At 34.9% G+C, this 20082-nt stretch overlaps 1 protein-coding gene across 2 annotated transcripts; it reads right to left on the bottom strand.

Annotated features, from left to right (window-relative positions):
• LOC18781062 (GTP-binding protein TypA/BipA homolog) lies at positions 509-15747 on the bottom strand. 2 transcript variants are annotated; one of them, XM_007213534.2, is made up of 19 exons: positions 15054-15747; positions 14631-14705; positions 14341-14491; positions 13215-13283; positions 12403-12575; positions 11379-11516; positions 10474-10599; positions 8068-8166; positions 7228-7348; positions 6982-7045; positions 6276-6330; positions 6079-6203; positions 5638-5711; positions 4289-4338; positions 3844-3930; positions 3144-3194; positions 2966-3049; positions 1598-1648; positions 509-1097 (listed from the first exon to the last, which is right to left on the bottom strand). In XM_007213534.2, the coding sequence occupies exons 1-19, from the start codon at positions 15468-15470 to the stop codon at positions 1014-1016; spliced, it is 2094 nt and encodes a 697-aa protein (XP_007213596.2). In that variant the 5' UTR covers positions 15471-15747; the 3' UTR covers positions 509-1013. The 2 variants fall into 2 exon arrangements, with proteins under 2 accessions (XP_007213596.2, XP_020415215.1); XM_020559626.1 differs by lacking the exon at positions 13215-13283.

Below are 20082 nucleotides of genomic sequence, written 5' to 3' on the forward strand. Positions count from 1 at the left end.
TTGAAACTGATTGTTTGAATGTTGTACAATTGATTAACAACGAGGAAGTCTGTTTAGCTCCGGAAGGGAGTTTGGTGGAGGAAATTCGCACTCTTCTGCTGCAAGTACCTTCCACTGTTCTTTCCTATATTCCACGCCAAGCTAATACTCTGCTCATCTTATTGCACAGTTTAGCCTCCGTGAACGAGATCTCTTATACCGGATGGAATCGGGTTTCCCATCCCGTGGTTTTGTCCCATGTTTTCTTTGGAAAGATTTTAACGAGGGCACATTGATACCTTCTTTCTTCCCCATTTTTTGGAGTTCAATGAAATGAATTTTTCTATATAAAAAATAGATTTCCATATTTTTCTCACAATTTCCATGACTTTTATTTAATATTTATATGGTGTTATGAAACTTACGCAAAAAGGAGCATCTTCAATAAGGATTTTATGTCGATTTTTTTTTTTTGTTTGTCAAATGGTGATAATATTTCATTGCAGAGGTTCCTTATACATCGCAAAAATACAAAAGAATATGCGTTTCTTTGAATGCAAACTTAATATTCAAGTATTATACACGTATATAACTATTTTTCACAAATAACACACGTTTTCTTGACTTATTGTAAATGCAACAATTCCCGATAGACTACGCAATGCCAGTTACACTTAAGAGCACTGAAATATAAGCATTTGCTGCACTGTTTTCCAAGTCACTGTCCCATGCAATTGATTGGAGCAAAAGCTAAGCCACCAAGTCCGGAAATTCAACCTCCATAAGATAATAATGTTATCACCAAAATTTGGCAAACGCCATGAAAGGGCCCCAATAAGATAGCTAACTATATAATTAAATCTAACACTTATTACATCAAGTTTCTTTGCTCATCCATGTTTGTTAAAGAACATGCCTTCCGTGACACTCCCACCAAAATTGAGGTGGACCAGTTGGGTGCGTATTATAATTACCCGTTTTGAAACATTTAAGTATTACCTAATGAAGTTACAAAACTGCACGAACGGCAAGATTTATTCCTTTGGCCGTTTACTCATGCTTTTACGCTTGTTAACGTCCATATATTTTTTCCTTAACCGAATGGCCTTCGGTGTAACCTGCAGAAATAAAAGCATCATATGATAAGTAATGTGACTACAAATTAGCACCATTCTGTAATGTTCGGGAACCAGAAAGTTGCAACAATACGTATAACGAGGAACTTAGCACCCATTCGGTAATGTTCTGGTTTTAATTATTTTATTTTCTAAATTAAAGATTGAGGATGAAAAGAAATTCCGGGGGGGCGGCGCGGCACAGGAAGGAGGGAGGGAACAAAAGGCTTCTATTTTTAGTTTTATTGTATGAACCATGGCACATTTTATTCTCCATCCCATGCATATATCATTTATAATTTCCACATTTTATTCTCCATCGCACAGGTATATCATCTCTATTTCTCACTATCCTCTTATTTCTCCCTCTTTGAAAATAAAAACTAAAAACTAAATGAAAAAATGTTACCCAACGGACCTCAGCTGATAGTTTATATGGCAACATATGACAACTGTTCACAATTAATCACAAGTGGACGGATAAAATTAAAATCAGGAGGTACCTCAATAAGCTCATCAGAGGCTACATAGCCTATCGCTTCTTCAAGAGTCATCTGCACCCAAATGCTTTCAGATATTAGCAACCGCATGAACAGTGTAAACACAACGAAGGTTTTACTTTATCTAAAATTAATGGCGGGTTTATTACTACCAAAAGCAGAAAAGCAGAATATAGAAGTGGCATTTTTATTCTCCAGCAGTTCTTAATATTTTGAACATTTTGAATCCATTGTTGAAACTAACAAATTTTAAAGAATTTCTCTAAAATGTAATGCAACAGAATATTATGCGTTTGGAAAGAAAAAAAGGAACATAATAGGAAGATTAATGTAGTGCACTACTTATCAATAGAGTACAAGCGTGCTTTATACATGACACGAAGTCACTAATCACACAAGAATTAAGTTAATCAAACCATAAGCCTCAAATTTTTCTCATTAAACGATCAGATGTTAAGTAAAGCACTAAAGTAAATGACTAATTGTTTTTTTTATCAGCCTATAACAACGAAGCTTCCCTCTCAAGCTGGAGAGTATATCAACAACTTCCAGGATGGAGATGAGATCTGTACAAGACGAGAACCAAGAAGAGATCTCATCAGGATGGAGATCTCAGCGAGGCAAGATGGAATCTCCACAGGGAAAAAAACTGAGGTGAGATCTTAACTAGAAAAAACCACAAGAATTTCAACATATCTATCACATAGTAGCTAGAGATAAGTTGGCCACCTTTTGTTCTTCCTCATATTATTGTTTTGTGTGTGTGTGTGTGTGTTCAAAGTAGGTAAGGGCAACACGTTAGAGGAAAAAAAAACAAATCAGAAAAATAAGAGGACGATCATTGAGTTACACTACTTATCAATAGAGCACATGGGTGTTTAATGCATGGCCAGAAGACACAAATTTGCCAGATAAGCCTTGAATTATGCTAATCAGACAATAAGAATCAAATTTAGCTTATTAAACCGTCAGACCTTACATTAAGCTAATGGACTAAGCTAAAGAACCCATAATCAGTCATTCAACTAAATGACTAATAACCAGCCTATATTACAGAAGTGCTATCAAGTTGGCCCCTATATTAGGCTGGGGGATTGACTGTAGAAGAATGTTAACACTAGCTTGCTTTGAATATCAAGTCAAATATATTTTAGGATTAAGGATTTCCAAATTGTAGACCATCTATAGATAGACTTGATCCCCTTAATGATGGATAAATTTACGCTAGGGCACATTGCCCAATTTAAAATATGGCTAGGCTACAAAACAATCCTTATTTCAATACAGTGACTATATAATGCATGCTAGACAACCCATGGAGAAAACTGTATGCAACAAAGATTAAAGAAGAATAACTTGGTTGATACATACAAGGCGAGGAGGAGCTAGTTTCACATTCTCATCCTTGCTTGCAGCACGCACATTTGTAAGTTCCTTATTTCTTACAGGGTTGACCTGTATTGGCAAGGTCAGTCAACTATACAAACCACAATTTTAATAACATAAATATAACACAATTCATAACATGAAAAGCACATAATTTCCTTACATCTAGATCCGTGTCCCTCGAATGTTCGCCAACAATCATGCCATCATATGTCTGCAAATTAATGAACAAAAGAGAAACAATTTTATCAAACAAACAAAACCACGTCTATCCAGTTCATTTACTAGGTACTCTAGGATCTATAATTTCTTTGAATCAAATAACCGCTTACCCAGTCTACCTAGCATAGGAAACACAGTTTTCATCCTTTCACTATAGTTATTAATTTTAACCCATTTGAAACAAATTTTTTATCATAGGCCATCCTGTTTAAGTTAATTAGCCCCAAAAATTAGAGAGTGATCAATTTTATCCTGTCCTTAATTTCTCTTCTTTATATAGAGATGAAGAACAAGACCACACTCTCTCTCTTTCTGTCTTTGTCTTTTTGTTTTTTGTCTGAACAGGACCACACATTTGTAGGGAAAAAGGGTCTAAGAGTATTTGGAGTTGGAAAAAGATGGCTGTGACAGAGAGCGAATGATTAAAGAAATATGGAGAGCGCGAATGATTAAAGAAATATGAATTTAATCTTCTCAAAATAAACAAGCATCCTTTAGTCAATATGAATGTATTTTTATCATCTAGAATACACGTAATTAGCATAAACAATAGGATCCTTACCTACCACATCTGTAATAACTAAAGAGATTTGGGAAGTTAAAAGATAGGTAGAAACAAAACTGATCATATATGTACCAACCTCCATGCCAGGATTCACAAAAAGAGTTCCTCGAGGTTCTAAACTCATTAACGCATAGGCTGTGATTGTACCATAGCCCATTGACACCTATTAAGTAAAAAGAAGGAAAATACCAGTCATATAACACATACAACTTCCATGTAAACAACAGGTGTAACACATAGAAGATTTAACATTATATGTTATGATGAAGAGTTACATCCATATTCCTATCTTAAAAAATAGTCAATGTTTGAAATATGCATCAATCATGAAGCAACTGTAGATCATAAAAATAAAAAGTGGTTCTCTTGAGATGTCTCCAATATTTAAGCTATACATCTCCTCAAGACGAGCAGTTAACTTGAAAAATACATTTTTAACAAACCTTAACAGATATTTATTCTTCAGAAACAGTGTAGAATCAAATAGTTCATCATAAATCAAAAAGCAAGTACACGCATACCAACACTCCTTTCCTGACATTTCCAAGAGGACCTCTGTGTTTTTCATAGGCTGTGTAAAAAAAGATAACATGCATGAGAAATTGCAATAAAAGAAAATAACAGCCGCCTTAACTAAAAAAAAAACAATATCTAAAGCTAATAACAAATAAATTCAGTCAAGCAAAAAAAAAAAGCTAAACAGTAGAACATTTGATTTTAGACTGAATACCAGAAAAAGAAAATGGATGAGTTATAACAAGAGGAATGTAATTAGTATTTAGTGCTTTTAATTCAGAACACGCTAGTGGTTCACCCTCCGCATTATCACATTTTAGAAGTATATTCTCCAAATATGAAGGTATAATACTTTATAACAGTTGCGATCATAATAGGAACTGCAATGCGTATTGGGAATTTAACGGAACAGACATTCTGGTCAAATTGCCATACTCTGTATCCATACTCATATCCTGAACCAAGCAGAACACAAGGTACGTTACATTTTACAGAAAAATTATTTTACAATCTAGGGAAAAATGAAAAATTGAAAGTTTTTTTTTTTTAATTTTGGGTCAGGAAAAACACTGAAAGTTGCTTCATTTGGTTTTAAACTGATTGGAAAAGGTACTGCCACAAAATTATTTCTGGACTTCTCTGTAAAAACATTCCAAGAACATTAATTTTAGTGTGATTTTTCTTCATTGGAGGGGGAATTCTGTGCTGAGCTTTCTGTGTTGCTGTACTATCTGTTGGTTTAGGTTTTCTCTTTTGATTTTTGTGCTTATTCTGTTATTTTACATGTTTAATTGACTACTTGTTCGTGTTTATCTCTCTCTCTATATATATATTTCAATTTACTCAGCATGACTATGTTCATTTCTTCCCATCTCGAATAGATCAAAATCAATTCTGCAAAATTAAGATTCATCTGATTGGACCATAATAACTGTTATTAACCAGGCTGAGAATCAGATTTAAAAAAATACACATTTAAAAAAAATAAACACAATATAAAATAAAAAAAATCAATTCTTATTTTCTGTTAATCAGATGCATAAGTATCATACACTATGAGTACGTAAACATACATATGCATGAGTTATACATGCATGCATATATCACTATATATACATATAGGCACAGGTGTCCAGACACAAAAACAAGGACATCCATATGTCAGGGTCTAGACCTGGACAGAGAACCATGTTAAATCCAAGCAACCAGAAAATGTAGAACTAGATGATGACCAACTAGGAAAAGAATTACCTCCCCAACGAGGCCCCAGTCCCAGTTACATGACAGATTTAAAGGCAAAACCGAAATGCAAAGGGAATGCAGAGATAAAAGTAACAAGACGGGAAAATCTTACTTAAGAAAGCGCGATGCATAAATCCAGTTCCACGTGTGTCACTGCTAAACACGCTTCTGTAACCAACCAGACCCCTGAAGAATACAACACAAAAGAAGATCAATTTCTATTATTTAAATAGAATGTATCGCCAATCAAACTATAAATCACTAGGCCAGATATAAATCATAAATGGTGATGAAACTAGTTGACTGCATAGATAAAACATGGTTAAAGATTATGCAATGTAACATTAGATGTGCAATAATGGTAAAGAGTCACCACAAGACCAAATGAGTACGATGGACATAGTGATTTTCGTTCTGATGACTATCAATATGGAAAAATGTATAAACGGTACAACCTATCAAATGCTAAACGGATAATTTGTTGTTTATGTGGCAAAATAATATAGGCTCAATGAAGCAGAAAGAAGAATTGACATTAAGAGGGTAAGAGAACCTTGATGGGCATGTCAAAGACAATCTAGTCCTGTCAACACTTCCTGGAACAGGACCCATGTCAACAATCTCAGCTCGCCTATGAGATAAGGCTTCCATAACTAACCCGACATGCTCTTCATTTACCTGCAACAATAATACACGAGTCTCAATTGTTGAAAGGAACAACACACAATTTTCAGATCTGCAATTCCTTACCTCAATAGTAACTTCTTCAATTGGCTCAAGCTTTTGACCATTCTCCGTTTTATACCTGATTCAGTACCAAAAAACAAAAAACTTTGCTCAAGCTGTCAAAATGAGTAATTCAACAGAACCAAGGATAGAAGAACAATCATATGGTGCGTGAGCACATATCAGTGCTCACATAGCGCTATATCACTTGCTATATTGCATAGCGTTCCTAATTTTCTATACACATACACTAATGCACGCACAGTAGATATAACAAAATGAAGTTTAGAAAATAGGACCTGCTACTGTATAATCAATGATTTTTTTTTTTTTTTTTAAGGATATCAGATAAAGTAAAATTATAACACAAGACCTTTTTTCCAAAGCATAGAACAAAACATTGGGAAAAAAAATGTTCAAAAGAACTCTTCATTCCACCTTTACCATGTATTGACTGTTAATCTTTGCTTATGCCATGTCACATTTTTGTTTTTTAATTGACATGGCATGACGCATCAGTTACCACATAAGGTGGTCAGTTAAGGTGGTCAATGTTGTGTGTCCAAATAGCATTACTCATAATTTTAACACTCTAAACTGATCACCATTATATTTCCAGAACCTCAATATCTCTTTTTCTTTATAATAAAAAGCCCTGGATTTGGGAAATCCATATATATGTAAACAAAATCACATTTACTTAGCAATAAATCAAAAATCAGTGTCTCACATGACTTTGGGCGGTGAGACAGACAGCTCGAAGCCTTCCCGCCTCATATTCTCAATTAAAATACCTGTTTTACACATCATGAAAACTACACTGAGGATATGTTTAAACGTAATTGACAATGAAATGTAGAGATGCAAGTGGAGAGAGCCGTGTCAGTAAAACGTCGGCTATATATTTGGTTGACAAGTTGTCTCTTGGAAGAAAACAAGAAACTGCGAAAATAATTGTGAACTTAAAGGAACAAACCTAGTTGAAGCTCTCCTCTCCCTTGAACTTCATATGATTCTGACAAGCCTGGAAGAACATTAATGGCGAGATTGGTTTCCGCTTCAGCTGATAGCCGATCACCAATTTTTCCTCCAGTGAGCTGCAAATTATAACATCATCAGTATGTCAGATAATGTAGACTGGTCCAAGTGCAACCCATTCTTACAGGTGCGGTCATCAGTTTTTTGCTTACATTTAAGTGGAATGAAAATACATAGAGTGACGGATGACCATGTTAAAAAGGGCACAACATGTATTGTGACCCCAATAACACTTGCCTAGAGCATGTCTAGGGCGTTTACAGGTTGGTGGTAAAAAAAAAATATTTTTGGACATTAGCCTGGCTTGGGACTGATACAGAGTATTCCTAGCAGGATGTATTATTATGCAAGTTGAATGAAATTCATTACTTAGAACTAAGAAGTCACTGGACACCTGCCATATTTCTACCGTCCTTATGTCCTATATATTTTCAATTGGACATGTGATTCAAACCCTACTTTTCATAAAAATTGACATCCCACTTTAATGTCAAATTTAGGAAAACATAGATGACAATAAGAGATTACAATACAAACTTTCATATCTCTACTGTATGTGCTCTATCTATATATTTTTCATAGCTTATCCTAGTTCTAAAGCAAGTACTGATTTTCTATTCATACAAAAATGATTTGAAACCAAAAATGAGAAAAATAAAATGAATACATCTATCAATGTGACAAGTAAATAGCTAAATGCAAATTAAGGGCATTAAAAAAATATATAGTATATATATAATGATTGCAAAAAAATCAAAATGGAAAAATCATGACTTACGTGGGTACCATCACGACCAGCTAATGGAGAGTCGTTAACACCAAAAGTCATGGAAATAGTTGGGGGATCCAACTCAACGGTGGGTAATGCAATCATAATCTATCAGATGCAACCATAAGTCAGTTTTCAACAAAATGTACCACTATGACGCGTTATAGAAAGATAAAAACATATAAACCCTTAGAATGATGCAATATAAGAATTACACATCATAATGTTTTACTATCATCTTAAGACAAAAGTAGATAAAATCATTTCAGTAACTAATTTGAAAGACAAAAGACAAGTGATGTAGACTACCTACATAGACATTCAAATCGCACCCAAGAGAAAGAGCAAACAGAGTCAGACATAACATGGTGCAAAAGTTGTACATCCTTGAAAGAAAAGGATCCCATGATCCTGAACAGATATTACATTCGATTGCAAATCCCATCTGTCTATTAAGAGCATGTCTAACTATATTAGTGACTATAATTGATTTTTTACGTGTATCACTAATCCATAGCACCTCATTTTAGTAAGTGGTATAAGTTCTCATACACTAGTACCCACAGATATGGATTATTAAGCCAATTAAATACAATTATACACTGTGAGGGACATTAAGTAAACGGTAGATTGTTTGTCTCATCTATATACATTTACTTATTCAAAAATAAACTAATCAAAAGCGCACAAACAGTAAATCACAGAGCATGTTGATTATATCGAATTGGGAAGCAACAATAATCTACTCCACTTGGATGGAATGATTTTAAAAAATAAAGATTTAGATTTGACAATAGGCTAAGGTATGGCATGTTAACTTACTTGAAATGGGGAAGGCAAAAATTGGGGAAGTCAAGAATAAGAGAGAGAAGGAATGGGTAAGAGATCACCCATTCCAAGTAAGTAAACATGCCATTAGTTTTTCCTTTGTGCCTCGATAAGCTAAATTAGTTTAAAACTATAACTAATAGAATATATTTGAGATTTAAATGACTAGATAAATATATTTGAAATGGCTAATATAATGAATAATTTCAATTTTTCTTTCCTTCTAATACAAATACAAATAGTTGGGTTTTGTAGTAATGCAATCAAGCAATTTAACTATATAATATTAACTGAATTCCTAGGTTTGAAATAATTCCTCCCAAAGGGACCTAAGTTTCTCATCATTAGAAGAGGATAATAACCTCTACAAAACTCTGGCATTCAACATATTGTGTGTATCTAAAATCCCTCTGACATATATCAAAAATAAACTTGGAGCATTTCTTCATGAAAAACTAATAAAGCCCCTACCCATTTCTTCTCTTTGCGTCATTATTGTAAATACTCAATTTCATTGACCTATTTAACTTTATAACAAAGTATCAGAATAAATCAGAAATCCAATTCAACCAACGACAAGTACTTTTATGACATAAGAATTAAAATTAAAATACTTTTTACACACTTCTGGCATGATTGTTCATAAGTAATGGGAATAATAAGGAAGAGACTAGAATAAACCAGGAATGGGAATCGGATCAACTATCCCCTCCTAGTTGATTTGATTTCTGGTTTTGGGGTATTTGATTAAGGATTTTAAGGTGGGACCTGTGTATTAAATGATTTTTTTATGTGTAAGTTAACGCAAGGGAAGTCAGGAATGGCAATCATTCCCTTTCTTCTTATTCCCATGACTTGTAAGTAAACATGCCATTCGTCATAAATTGTCTAACAAGACTAAGTTTCAATTCACATTGTCCTCAATTACCAAAAAAGAAAACTCATTTTGTTCTCTGATGGTACCACCCTTAACTGCGCAAGAATGCATTCCCACCCATTACCACAATATCCAGAGTCCTCACTGAACTGCATTACATCAAGCAATCCTACTATGGTGAAAGCTTCTCATAACTTTAAAGTAATAAACTTCTACATCACTATATGCACCAAAACTATTTCAAATGAACAAACAGAATATCAAATATATGTACAGAGAATATCAAAATATCAAACGCTTTACCATGGTACAAGCAGCCTTAATTTTTATTTGAAAAGTTCAAACTCAAATGTTAAACAAGACACAAAGCACCTACACTTTGCCTTATACAATGGCCATCAATAATTTGTTAACACAAACTAGGATCAGTTTAAATAATTATATTAGAAGGGAACCAAGGTGTATGCCTATGACTCTGCAAGAAAGGAACTGAAAAACCTTAGCGAGAGCTCCAGTATCAAGCCTTCTCAAGGTAGGAACGGAAGTACAAGGGATACAAGAAAATATATAGTGAAGTAATTATATATTCAGATTTAAAAAAGAAAATCGGAATAAAAAAACAATAATGGGAAGATCAGTTGATTACGTGAGACCAAAGGGAAGAAAATGAAAAGACTTGTGAAGGCCATAGACATAATTTCCACGTGTACCTCAACGTTTGCGACCGTATGGCCAATGGATGGACTTGCCAACCCAGCCATGGATACTATGTCACCAGCTCCAGCACTATCAATTAGGGCCATATGTGTTCCCTTCTTTTTCATCAGTTTCACAACCTACAAAAAGTAAGCAGTCATCCTGTAAATTAGTACCATTGCCTGTGGAAGATGGAGAAACAAAAAACTAGCTTAGAAAAAAAAAATTACATGTAATATTTCGATTTGGTGTTGAGCTTCTTTCCTTATGTAAAAAATTATACCTAATGTTGATATTTCATAGAAAGTCATTGAAATAAGCTTTTGTTCATTTTTTATTTGCCTCAAGAATGTTATAGTTCTTTTATTTGTGATGATTAATAAAGCTTCCTTAGAAAAAATAGAAAGTAATAACTTCTTCAAAAACAAAATGTTCACAAATATTGGTCTATGTTTGTAACATGTTCATGAGAAGAAAGAGGAAACAGAGAATTTCGTATTATTATGTGTTCAAAAGAATTTTTCAAACTTTACCATCACTGTGAGAGACAAGGGTGCTTCAGAGGTTGTATATTTTCATCTTAGATACTTAGTCAGAGAAAAACAAAGCTATAAGCCTCAATAATCTAATTAAGAAATTACAAAATGCAGGCTTAGAGCACTAGTAGTCAAATACAGAACATTCTGAGTAAACTAATGCCATTTCAGATAAGTCAAATTAACTGAACCAACACATAGACATAGATCAAATAATATATAGGTTGGAACGAGGACATTGATAGTGAACTCTACAAGAGCTTTATCTGAACATCGGTAAAATCTCATTGTGATAAAGAATTAAATATTGTACAGATGCACTACAAGTGGGAAAAATATTTCTTGAGCTCCAACTACAACGAGGTAAATTTACAGCCACAAACCTTCCCTTCTTCAATTTTCTCAACCCCAGAATCTTTGTGACGCAGCCCATGAACTCTGTCACCAACGCGAATGCTGCCAGAAGAAACCCGTCCAGTCAATATTCGTCCAAGGTAGAAGTCTCGTTCCATCATGGAAACCTTAGAGCAACGCCAATAAATGCTATTTCAATTTTTCCAACACTATGAACAATAAAAGGAATGAACAGAAAAGATAAAAACAAGTTATTTATCCATTAAGTCAAAGCCGGTGATAGCATAATTATGTGTTTCTTGCATGTGCAATGTATTGCTGGATTATACATAGAAAGTGCAACTGCACTCCAGTGTGAATAACTCTATTTCATGCACTAATATTGAAGTCTTCTGCCAGTAACTTGTATTTATAGAGCAATAAACCATAAAGCAACATGAATCCTAAAAAATAAAAAGAATAAATAAAATCATACAAATTCATAAAGAATAAAGCAACAGAAAAATCATACAAATTCAGAATTCAACATAGTTGGGAAGATTTTGGTTTGAACAATATCCTAAATCTACATAATCCCAGGAATGTAATAAAATTTCCAAAATTGAAATCTGAACTTAAATTAGCATAAAAAACAAACTTTCCAAAAGCTTTACCAGTGCCTAGCTTTCAAATCCATCCATGAAGGCATTTCCACATTATAAGATTATGAAGAGGATAAAAAAGAAAATCATAATCAGCAATGCACTAATAGCTAGTTTAGAGGATATTGGTTACGGTGCCCAAGACCTTAACAATCAGTTGAAATTTCAAATATTACTAGCAGTCGTCTAATCCTCATTTATGGGATGGTCACATTTCCCATAGAATTTGAAATGTACGAGCAGAATTCTCTAAAGAAACCACTTCATAAATCAAGGAGGAAAGTGCATGAACAGACCAGCCAAAAGCAGAAAAAATAAAATGGATTCAACCTACATATTCAGCTCAAAAAAGGGAAGTGGGGTGGGGTGAGGATAAATAAACAAATACATTCTTTAACAGTTGAATACCAACCAGCATCTGGAAAGGTGCCTCAAGATTGGCTGTTGGTGGAGGAACATGACTTATAATGGCATCAAGCAGCCGTGACATATTTCTTGCATCAGCAGGTGGATCTTTGGTGTAAGTGGTGGAAGCCCAACCTTCCTTAGCAGAAGCATACAGCACAGGAAAATCTAGCTGCTCCTCTAAATCATGAATAGGAAATATTTTGATTCAGATTTTCATCTGACTAATACAAAGTTAAGACAATGGAAATTAAAGTTGGAACATCCAACCCATAACCAATTGGCAATGGGTGAAGAGGCCCATGATGTTATATACTGTGATGCAAGGTTTCAACAATCCAATGTCAGATCCTCATGTGTGGCAGGACTGGGACAAACATGTGGATTAATTATATCAGGTGGTGTAAAACACATGTGGCAAATTGTGCTGAACATGTGAATGAATTGCCGGCTTTGATATCATGTTAAAATTAGAGCATCCAACTCAAAACCAATTGAAAATGAGCAGAGGCCCAGGATAATATATATTATAGTGCAAGACTTGAAATACCCAAAGTGGGATTTTAATATCTCAACATTCCCACTAACGTATGTCAGGACTTCACCTGGCACAGAGATAAATTATACCGGTAATATGGAGCATGTGAGACCAGATTGGGCCTGACGTGTGGATGAATTTTCATAACATATTAAAGTTAGCGTATCCAACCCAAAATCAATGGCTGGAGAGGTCCATCATATTATGTAATGTGGTGCAATGCTTGAAATACCCGATGTGGGATTTTATAATCTCAATATTCTGTTCTTATATTTCCACACCTGAAGCACCAAGATTCGCAAAAAGATCGAATATCAAACTCTCAACTTCATTACACATCTCTTCCGAAACTGCATAACCACAATAACCAATAACATTAGCAATAACCCAAGTAAATGGGAAATACAGCTTAACAGTTATGATCTGAGGGATGGAAGCTGTTCTTTTTTTAAATGAAAATTGTTTCCTACTTTTTCTGTTTTTTTTTTTTTAATGAAAACTGCTTCCTACAAAGCATGGCAAGAGTAAAGTGAAATGGTAAAAGGGGATAATAATAATTAAACAGGATGCCGAATAAAACATAAGACAAATTAAGTTTAGACACACAGCACACGGAGAGAAACATTATGCACAAACAGAATGCTTTCAAGGAAGCAACCCAAAACATCTTGACACAACTCATCTTTTCTTATACAGTTAACATGTGTCTTCTTGCACACATATATGTGTTTACATATCATAAGTTGACTATCATTCTTTTGTTTGTTATCAAACAAAGCATCAGCACTTTGGTTTGACAAACCCGACCAACTCAAACACAACCCAAAGTTTGAATAACTACCTGGGAAAGTATAGTTAATAAGTTGAACAAATACGGAAATAATTTCTTAGCCCAAATTAAAAGTTCAACAGAGTCTGAAGTCTTCAACTGTCCAATCCATTTCTAGGATGAGTTCTAGTACCAATCTTTAGAAGTTACAACATGAGAAGTCACTGGCAATTTCCATATACTGTTCTTTGACTTAATCATTTAGTTGTAATAAGAAGATTAGCAATAACCGCAATGCTTTCCAAGTCAATATTGTTAAATTATAACTAAGCACTTATATTTGTTTAAATTAAATTAGTTATTGAGAATTGTAATGTCATTTTTTTGCTCCACTCACCCGTGAAACAATGATTTGGCGATCAGAAAAACCCAAAGAACCCAATAATAACTTGGACTAACAAAGATAGACCCCTTAGTCTTCCTTGAACAAAGTGAATTTGTAATTCGGCAAGCAGGCCTCCTAACCCATCCAACCTACTCATGTCCGCCCTTTATCAATGTCCCCACTCTAAAATTATTCATGCAATTATATAACTTCAATTTTGCAAATTAAAGATGCACCCAGTGTGAATAAGTACCTGCAGGACGATCTACTTTGTTTAGAAGAAGAATAGGTCGCAGCCCATATTTTAAGGCTTTCGCAAGTACAAACTTTGTCTGCGCAAGCGGACCTTCCCCAGCATCAACAACTAAAATTGCCCCCTCAACCATACCAACAACCCGCTCAACCTACAAATCCATCCATAAAAAAAGTTAAACAAAAACCAATGAAAACCAATTTCATCCATTAAAGGGAAAAAATTAAAACTTGTTTCCGACTTCCACTCTCAACTAGAAGTCTAAATGAATGTCTGCTGCAGTCACTTACTTCACCACCAAAATCTGCGTGTCCAGGCGTATCAACCATGTTTAGCTCATACTCCTTCCACGGAATTGATGTAACCTACATACAGTTATAAGGTAATTCAATCAAGATTCACCTAATCACAACCAAAATCAACCAAAGTTAAAAACAAAGAACTTGGACAATAAATAAAAAACTAAATTAAAGAACAAATAAATTTTGAAAAAACAAAGACGTTCCCCCACTTTATTTAATAGTTGCTTTCTACATTTCTCACCCTATCCATTTTCCAATGTTACATACGGGTGCTATACAAAATCACAACTTTGGTTCTTGTTTTCCATTTTCTCATCAACCAAACAAGTCCTCGGATCCATCCAAGAAAAATAAAACACGCCACCAGATTAGATTGCAATTTGCATTGCATTTCTGTAGGAAGTCACTGACCTTTGAGGCGATGGTGATGCCGCGCTCCCGCTCCAGGCTGATGGAGTCCATAGCGCGTTCATGGGGGATGTCGGCCCCGCACTGGCGGAGGAGGCGGTCCATGAGCGTGGTCTTGCCATGGTCAACATGAGCTATTACCGCCACGTTGCGGAGCCGGCTTGGGTTCAGCGCGCTGCTCGGTGAAGTAGCATCGGAGGCCGCAGTGGCTGCCGAGAAGGCGCGTGCGAGTGCTGAGGCGCGTGGGGGCAGTAGGCACGGTTTGGGAGAGATGGATGAAGCTGAGGAAGAGAAAGAGTTTCGGGTGGAGGACCAGAGAGAGCGAAGCACCCCCACCATTTCTAAAAACTGAGACGGAAGAAGGGGTATGCTCGTATCGGATACTGAGGATACGGCAAACTTTTCTGTTATGTTGACCATCCGATACGCCTTCGGTACGCCATGGACACACGAGCGATACGGTCAAGGATATGGCGGGGGTTATTTTGCAATATAATTAGCTTCTTCTTCTGGTTTCGACAGAGGCTAGTTTTTACTGGTTTCGGAGGTAGAGAAGAAAGAAGAAGAAGGAAGAAGAAAAGAACTTAGTTGCGCTTGCAGCTGCTGCGAATCTCCAGTTGCAGTTGCTCTGCGAAGAAGAGGAGTCTAACTCGTGAAGAAGATGATGTTAGGTGCCCTAATTACAATACGCATCGTTTTACTTGCATAACTTGAGTGAAAGAGACAGTAAGTTTCACAATGGGCTAGAACCTAGGTCTGTTTCACTAAAAAGACCACTATAAGAAGCATGAGAACCAAATTGGGTTATTATAAGTAAGCCCAACTCAGATGCCCAGACTTTTTGATAATTCTTTGGGCCCATTATTTACTTATTTATATTTTTTTTAAATATATATTTTTTAATCGCCGTATCGGTGTTGTATCTGTAACTGTATCTTAGTTTTTGGAGATTTGTTGTATCGACGTACCCGTATCTATATCTGTGCAACATAGACTGAAAGAAATGGCCGAGTTATGTACACTTGTTTGGGTTTTATGTTGTTGTTTCTGACCGATAGGGTTTAAGTAGACCTAGCAAACAAGTCGTGTTTGTAATGTAGTATTCATGTCATTAACGGGTTGACACAATACGACCCGTTAAGTTAATGGATGAAAAATACCTAATACGAACACGACCTATTACAATTCACGAATAACACGAAACGACCTGTTTTATCTGTTAAGAATAAAATAAATAGGTAAACTCATATATATATATATATATAGGAACCAGAAGGGTGCCATGTAATAATAATGATATTAAAATAAAATGCGTAAATGAAAATAATGCTTAAATGAGAGAACTTACAGAAAATCTTGACTAAAAGATTTTATTGATAGAAAGTAGCACTCATATTTTACAAGTAGAGCTTTCTTTGAAGGTGATTCAGAGAAAACTTTGAAACTAAGAAACTAAAATTACATTCTGCTTGACTCTGGCCAAGAGGCCTCTATTTAAAGATCCAAACTATTGAAGTGTCGGTAGCATTAGATGCTGAGAATCTTGACTGTTGGAGCACGGGTCTTCTGACTTCTGCTTTAGCTCTTTACTTTAATTGTTGGAGCATGGGACTTCAAAATATTATTCTTGCTTTCATTTTGTTTTTACTTTTGCTTTTTCCTTTCTTTCACTTATGTTTTTCTTTTACCTTGTCTTTTACTTCTGCTTTCTTGCTTTTGCTTTTACTAGTCTTCATTGAGATCATATGGATCTTGAATATCCGGGTAATCTACCCATCTGAACTTCTAAGTTGATTCTTTTTTACTGGAAGATGAGGTCTGAGATGAAGGAGACCGTGGAGAGGCATCCTTATCATCATCCATCTGAGAGGCTTGAATCATTAGTTGTCTTGCCAATTCTTTAATTTCGGATTTTGATATTCCCTCAATTGGTAATGATGAATGGGATGTTCCTGAAGTAGAAGGCTTCTAAGGAACTTTGACTGAGGGAAATTCTTGGTTGAATTTATCCCACCATTTTACTGAGATTTGTCTGAAAAGAACTCTGGATTCGCGATTGACTTGATAGGACCATTTGAGGATCCAAGGGACTTTGTATTTGGCAACAAAAATTAATAGGACTAGGAAGAAAGTGTCTTCTTCTTTGAATTTGTATTTAGTGGAGAAATAGGTGACTGAGTCTTTGAGATCAGGAGGAAGAATTTCAGCAACTGGACTATGCTTTTCCCACCAGGAAGAAAACCAGAATGGGAAAGGGCTTCGAAATTTACTATCAAAGTTGACAAACTAAGAGTGATTGAAGTCTTCTATTTGATGTAGGAAAATAACATTCTAGGCTTCAACATAATCGTAATAACTTTACTGGATTTTTGATTGAAGGGTTCTGAGAGAGTAGGGGCGATCACCCCAATCAGATTGACTAAGGATTCTGTGAATATACATGGAGTGATAAAGGATGATTGCTGGGTTATTTCTATATTTGATTGGCCGTATTTCAAGAGTTTGTGTTTCAAGTAAAATATCTCTATAAAATTTAAGTGACTTTGATGGGTGTTGAGGGATGAAATGGAAATTGGGGGGAAAATAGACTTTGGCAATTTTTGCAGGATTAGAAAGATTATTGTAGCCTGATTCTATAATAAAGAGGTTGGTGTTACTTTTGGGGTGATAAGGAGAGGATTTTTTGTGACTAATGGTTGACTGGGTTGAAGGTGGAGTAGGGACTTGAAAAGGATCGTAGCTAGAAATTAGAGCTGACTGGTAATTGGGACGAAGACTACTAGTAGTGGATCCTAGACTAGTGAATCTGTTGGTAATTTGAATTGGTGAGTGTTCCGAGTAAGGGACAATCTGGGAAGGCTCTGATTTGACTGGGTTTATAGAAGTTGGGAGGCTTCTGATTAATTTGCTTTCTTGCTTACTTGGTTCTTTTCCTGCCATTTGTTTCCCTGTAGAAATTCCCGGGTAAGAAAATCGGGAATACTATTTTCACTTCCTCTCAAATACTCAATTTCAAAATCAAAAATACTTAGAATAGCTTGCCACTTTGCAAAAATTTGTTTATGTGCAATATTTTGAACATCTTTTTCTAAAACATGTTTGGCACTTTTACAGTCAACCCTTATTTAAAAATTTTGATTAAGTAAATCATCTTGAAATTTCAAAATGCATAATACAATAGATAAAATTTCTTTTTTAATAGTACCATAATTACTTTGTGACTGGGTCTAGCCTCCAGAATGGAATCTAACTATTTGCTCTGCTTAATTGGAAGAGACTCTTTGTTTGAGGATACCTCCATAACCAATTTTAGAGGCATCAGTTTCGACAATTTTGAAAGAATCGACCGAAGGAATACTAAGACAAGGCAAAGTCTTGACATGGATTTTAATTTGTTTGACAATTTCTGTATGACTGGGGGTCCAGGGAGGAGGATTACTTTGAAGTCTTTCAAATAAGGGTTTACATTCGTTTCTTAGAGTATGATAGAAATAAGCAACGTAATTTAGAGAACCTAAGAATTTTTGGAGTTGACTCTTATCAAGAATTTCATCAGAGAATTTTGTCAGCAAATTGGATGACTCTATTAATTGGACTGATCTATGACTGATGAATATTGAATCCAAGAAATTTGATGTTAGTTTGAAATAACTTAATTTTCTTGGCTGAAAGTACTAGACCATTTTTCTTGACTATCTGTAGGAATTTGTGTAAGTGTTTCCAATGTTGTTCTATTGAGGAAGAGAAGATAAGAATATCATCAATATAGACTATGGAAAATTCACTAAAAGGATTAAAAATTTCGTTCATTATATTCTGAAATTCACTAGGGGCATTTTTTAGGCCAAAATGCATAACATTCCATTCATAATGACCAAAGGGGGTGACAAAAGCAGTTTTGTACCTATCGTGTTCTTGGATTTGTATATGCCAAAATCCACTTTTCATGTGAAATTTGGAAAAAATGACCGCACTACTTAGTCTATTAATTAAATCTCTTTTATTAGGAATTGGATATCTAATCCATTCTAAAACGGTATTAAGGGGTTTAAAATTAATGACTAATCTGGGTGCTCCTCTTTCTAGCTCAGCATTTTTTTGAACATAAAAGGCTGGGCAGGACCATGGTGACTTGCTTTTACGTATTATTCCTTTGTAAAGTAGCTCTGCAATTTCCTTTTTGCAAAATTCCATGACTTCTCGACTCATTTGGATTGGTCTTGATTTAGTAGGAATGTGTTTCTCATTAAAGGTTTTGACGTAAGGAAGACTCACGACATGTTGTTTTCTATGCCAAAAGGCAGTAGGTAGGTCAGAACAAATTTCTTGTTTTAACTTTTCTTCAAAACTTTTGACTTGTAGTTGCAAGTTTTCATTTGCAAGCTGTTGTTCAATTCTATTAAAGTTGATTTCTTCTTTAAGGAAGTTGACTTGCTTGCTTTTAATTTGAATTAATTTGACTGATTTGGAGATTGCATTTTTTTGGAGGGCTTTTAACGCTTGTAATTCTGGCTTGGCTAAGAATTCAAATTTAACCTTTTCTCCCATTTAGATAGAGGTGACTCCGTCATATTCTACTTTAAAAGGGTAGAGTAGGGCAATAAATGATAATCCTAAAATGACTTCATTAGTTATATCTTTAACTAGGACAAAGGTTGTCTTAAAGCGTATTTTATTTTAGCATAAATGGGCTTTAGGGATTTCATATTTAAGGTGCAGTGGTTTACCAGAGGCTGTTCCTAAAGATTCTTTTGATTTCCTGTAATATTTAGTGGGAATTAATCCCTCTTGAATGCAATTAAAGTCGGCTCCTGAGTCAAAGAGAGCTATTGTTTTTAGTTCAAAATTGTTGATATAAATACTGACTGTTGAATACCATTTATGGAAACTTAATTGTTTGATTAAATTAATAGCTTTGTTGGTACTTGAATGTTCATCTTCATCTCCAGATTGGTCTTCAAACTGTCTTTTACCATTGTTGTTAGGTTCTATTTTTTCTAGTAGATTAATCACGTCTTGTTTGATTTCAACA

The sequence above is a fragment of the Prunus persica genome, chromosome G3, assembly GCF_000346465.2.
Source record: "Prunus persica cultivar Lovell chromosome G3, Prunus_persica_NCBIv2, whole genome shotgun sequence".
Taxonomy (NCBI): Eukaryota; Viridiplantae; Streptophyta; class Magnoliopsida; order Rosales; family Rosaceae; genus Prunus; species Prunus persica.

Bases quoted from the DNA above. Each gene is read 5' to 3' on its own strand.
- LOC18781062 (XM_007213534.2), bottom strand. From the start codon at position 15,470: ATGGTCAACATAACAGAAAAGTTTGCCGTATCCTCAGTATCCGATACG. The intron at 6,204-6,275 runs GTAAGGAATTGC...TTATTGTTGCAG, and splicing joins TTGAAGAAGTTACTATTGAG to GTAAATGAAGAGCATGTCGG. The intron at 1,098-1,597 runs GTACCTCCTGAT...TTATTTCTGCAG, and splicing joins CCTCTGATGAGCTTATTGAG to GTTACACCGAAGGCCATTCG.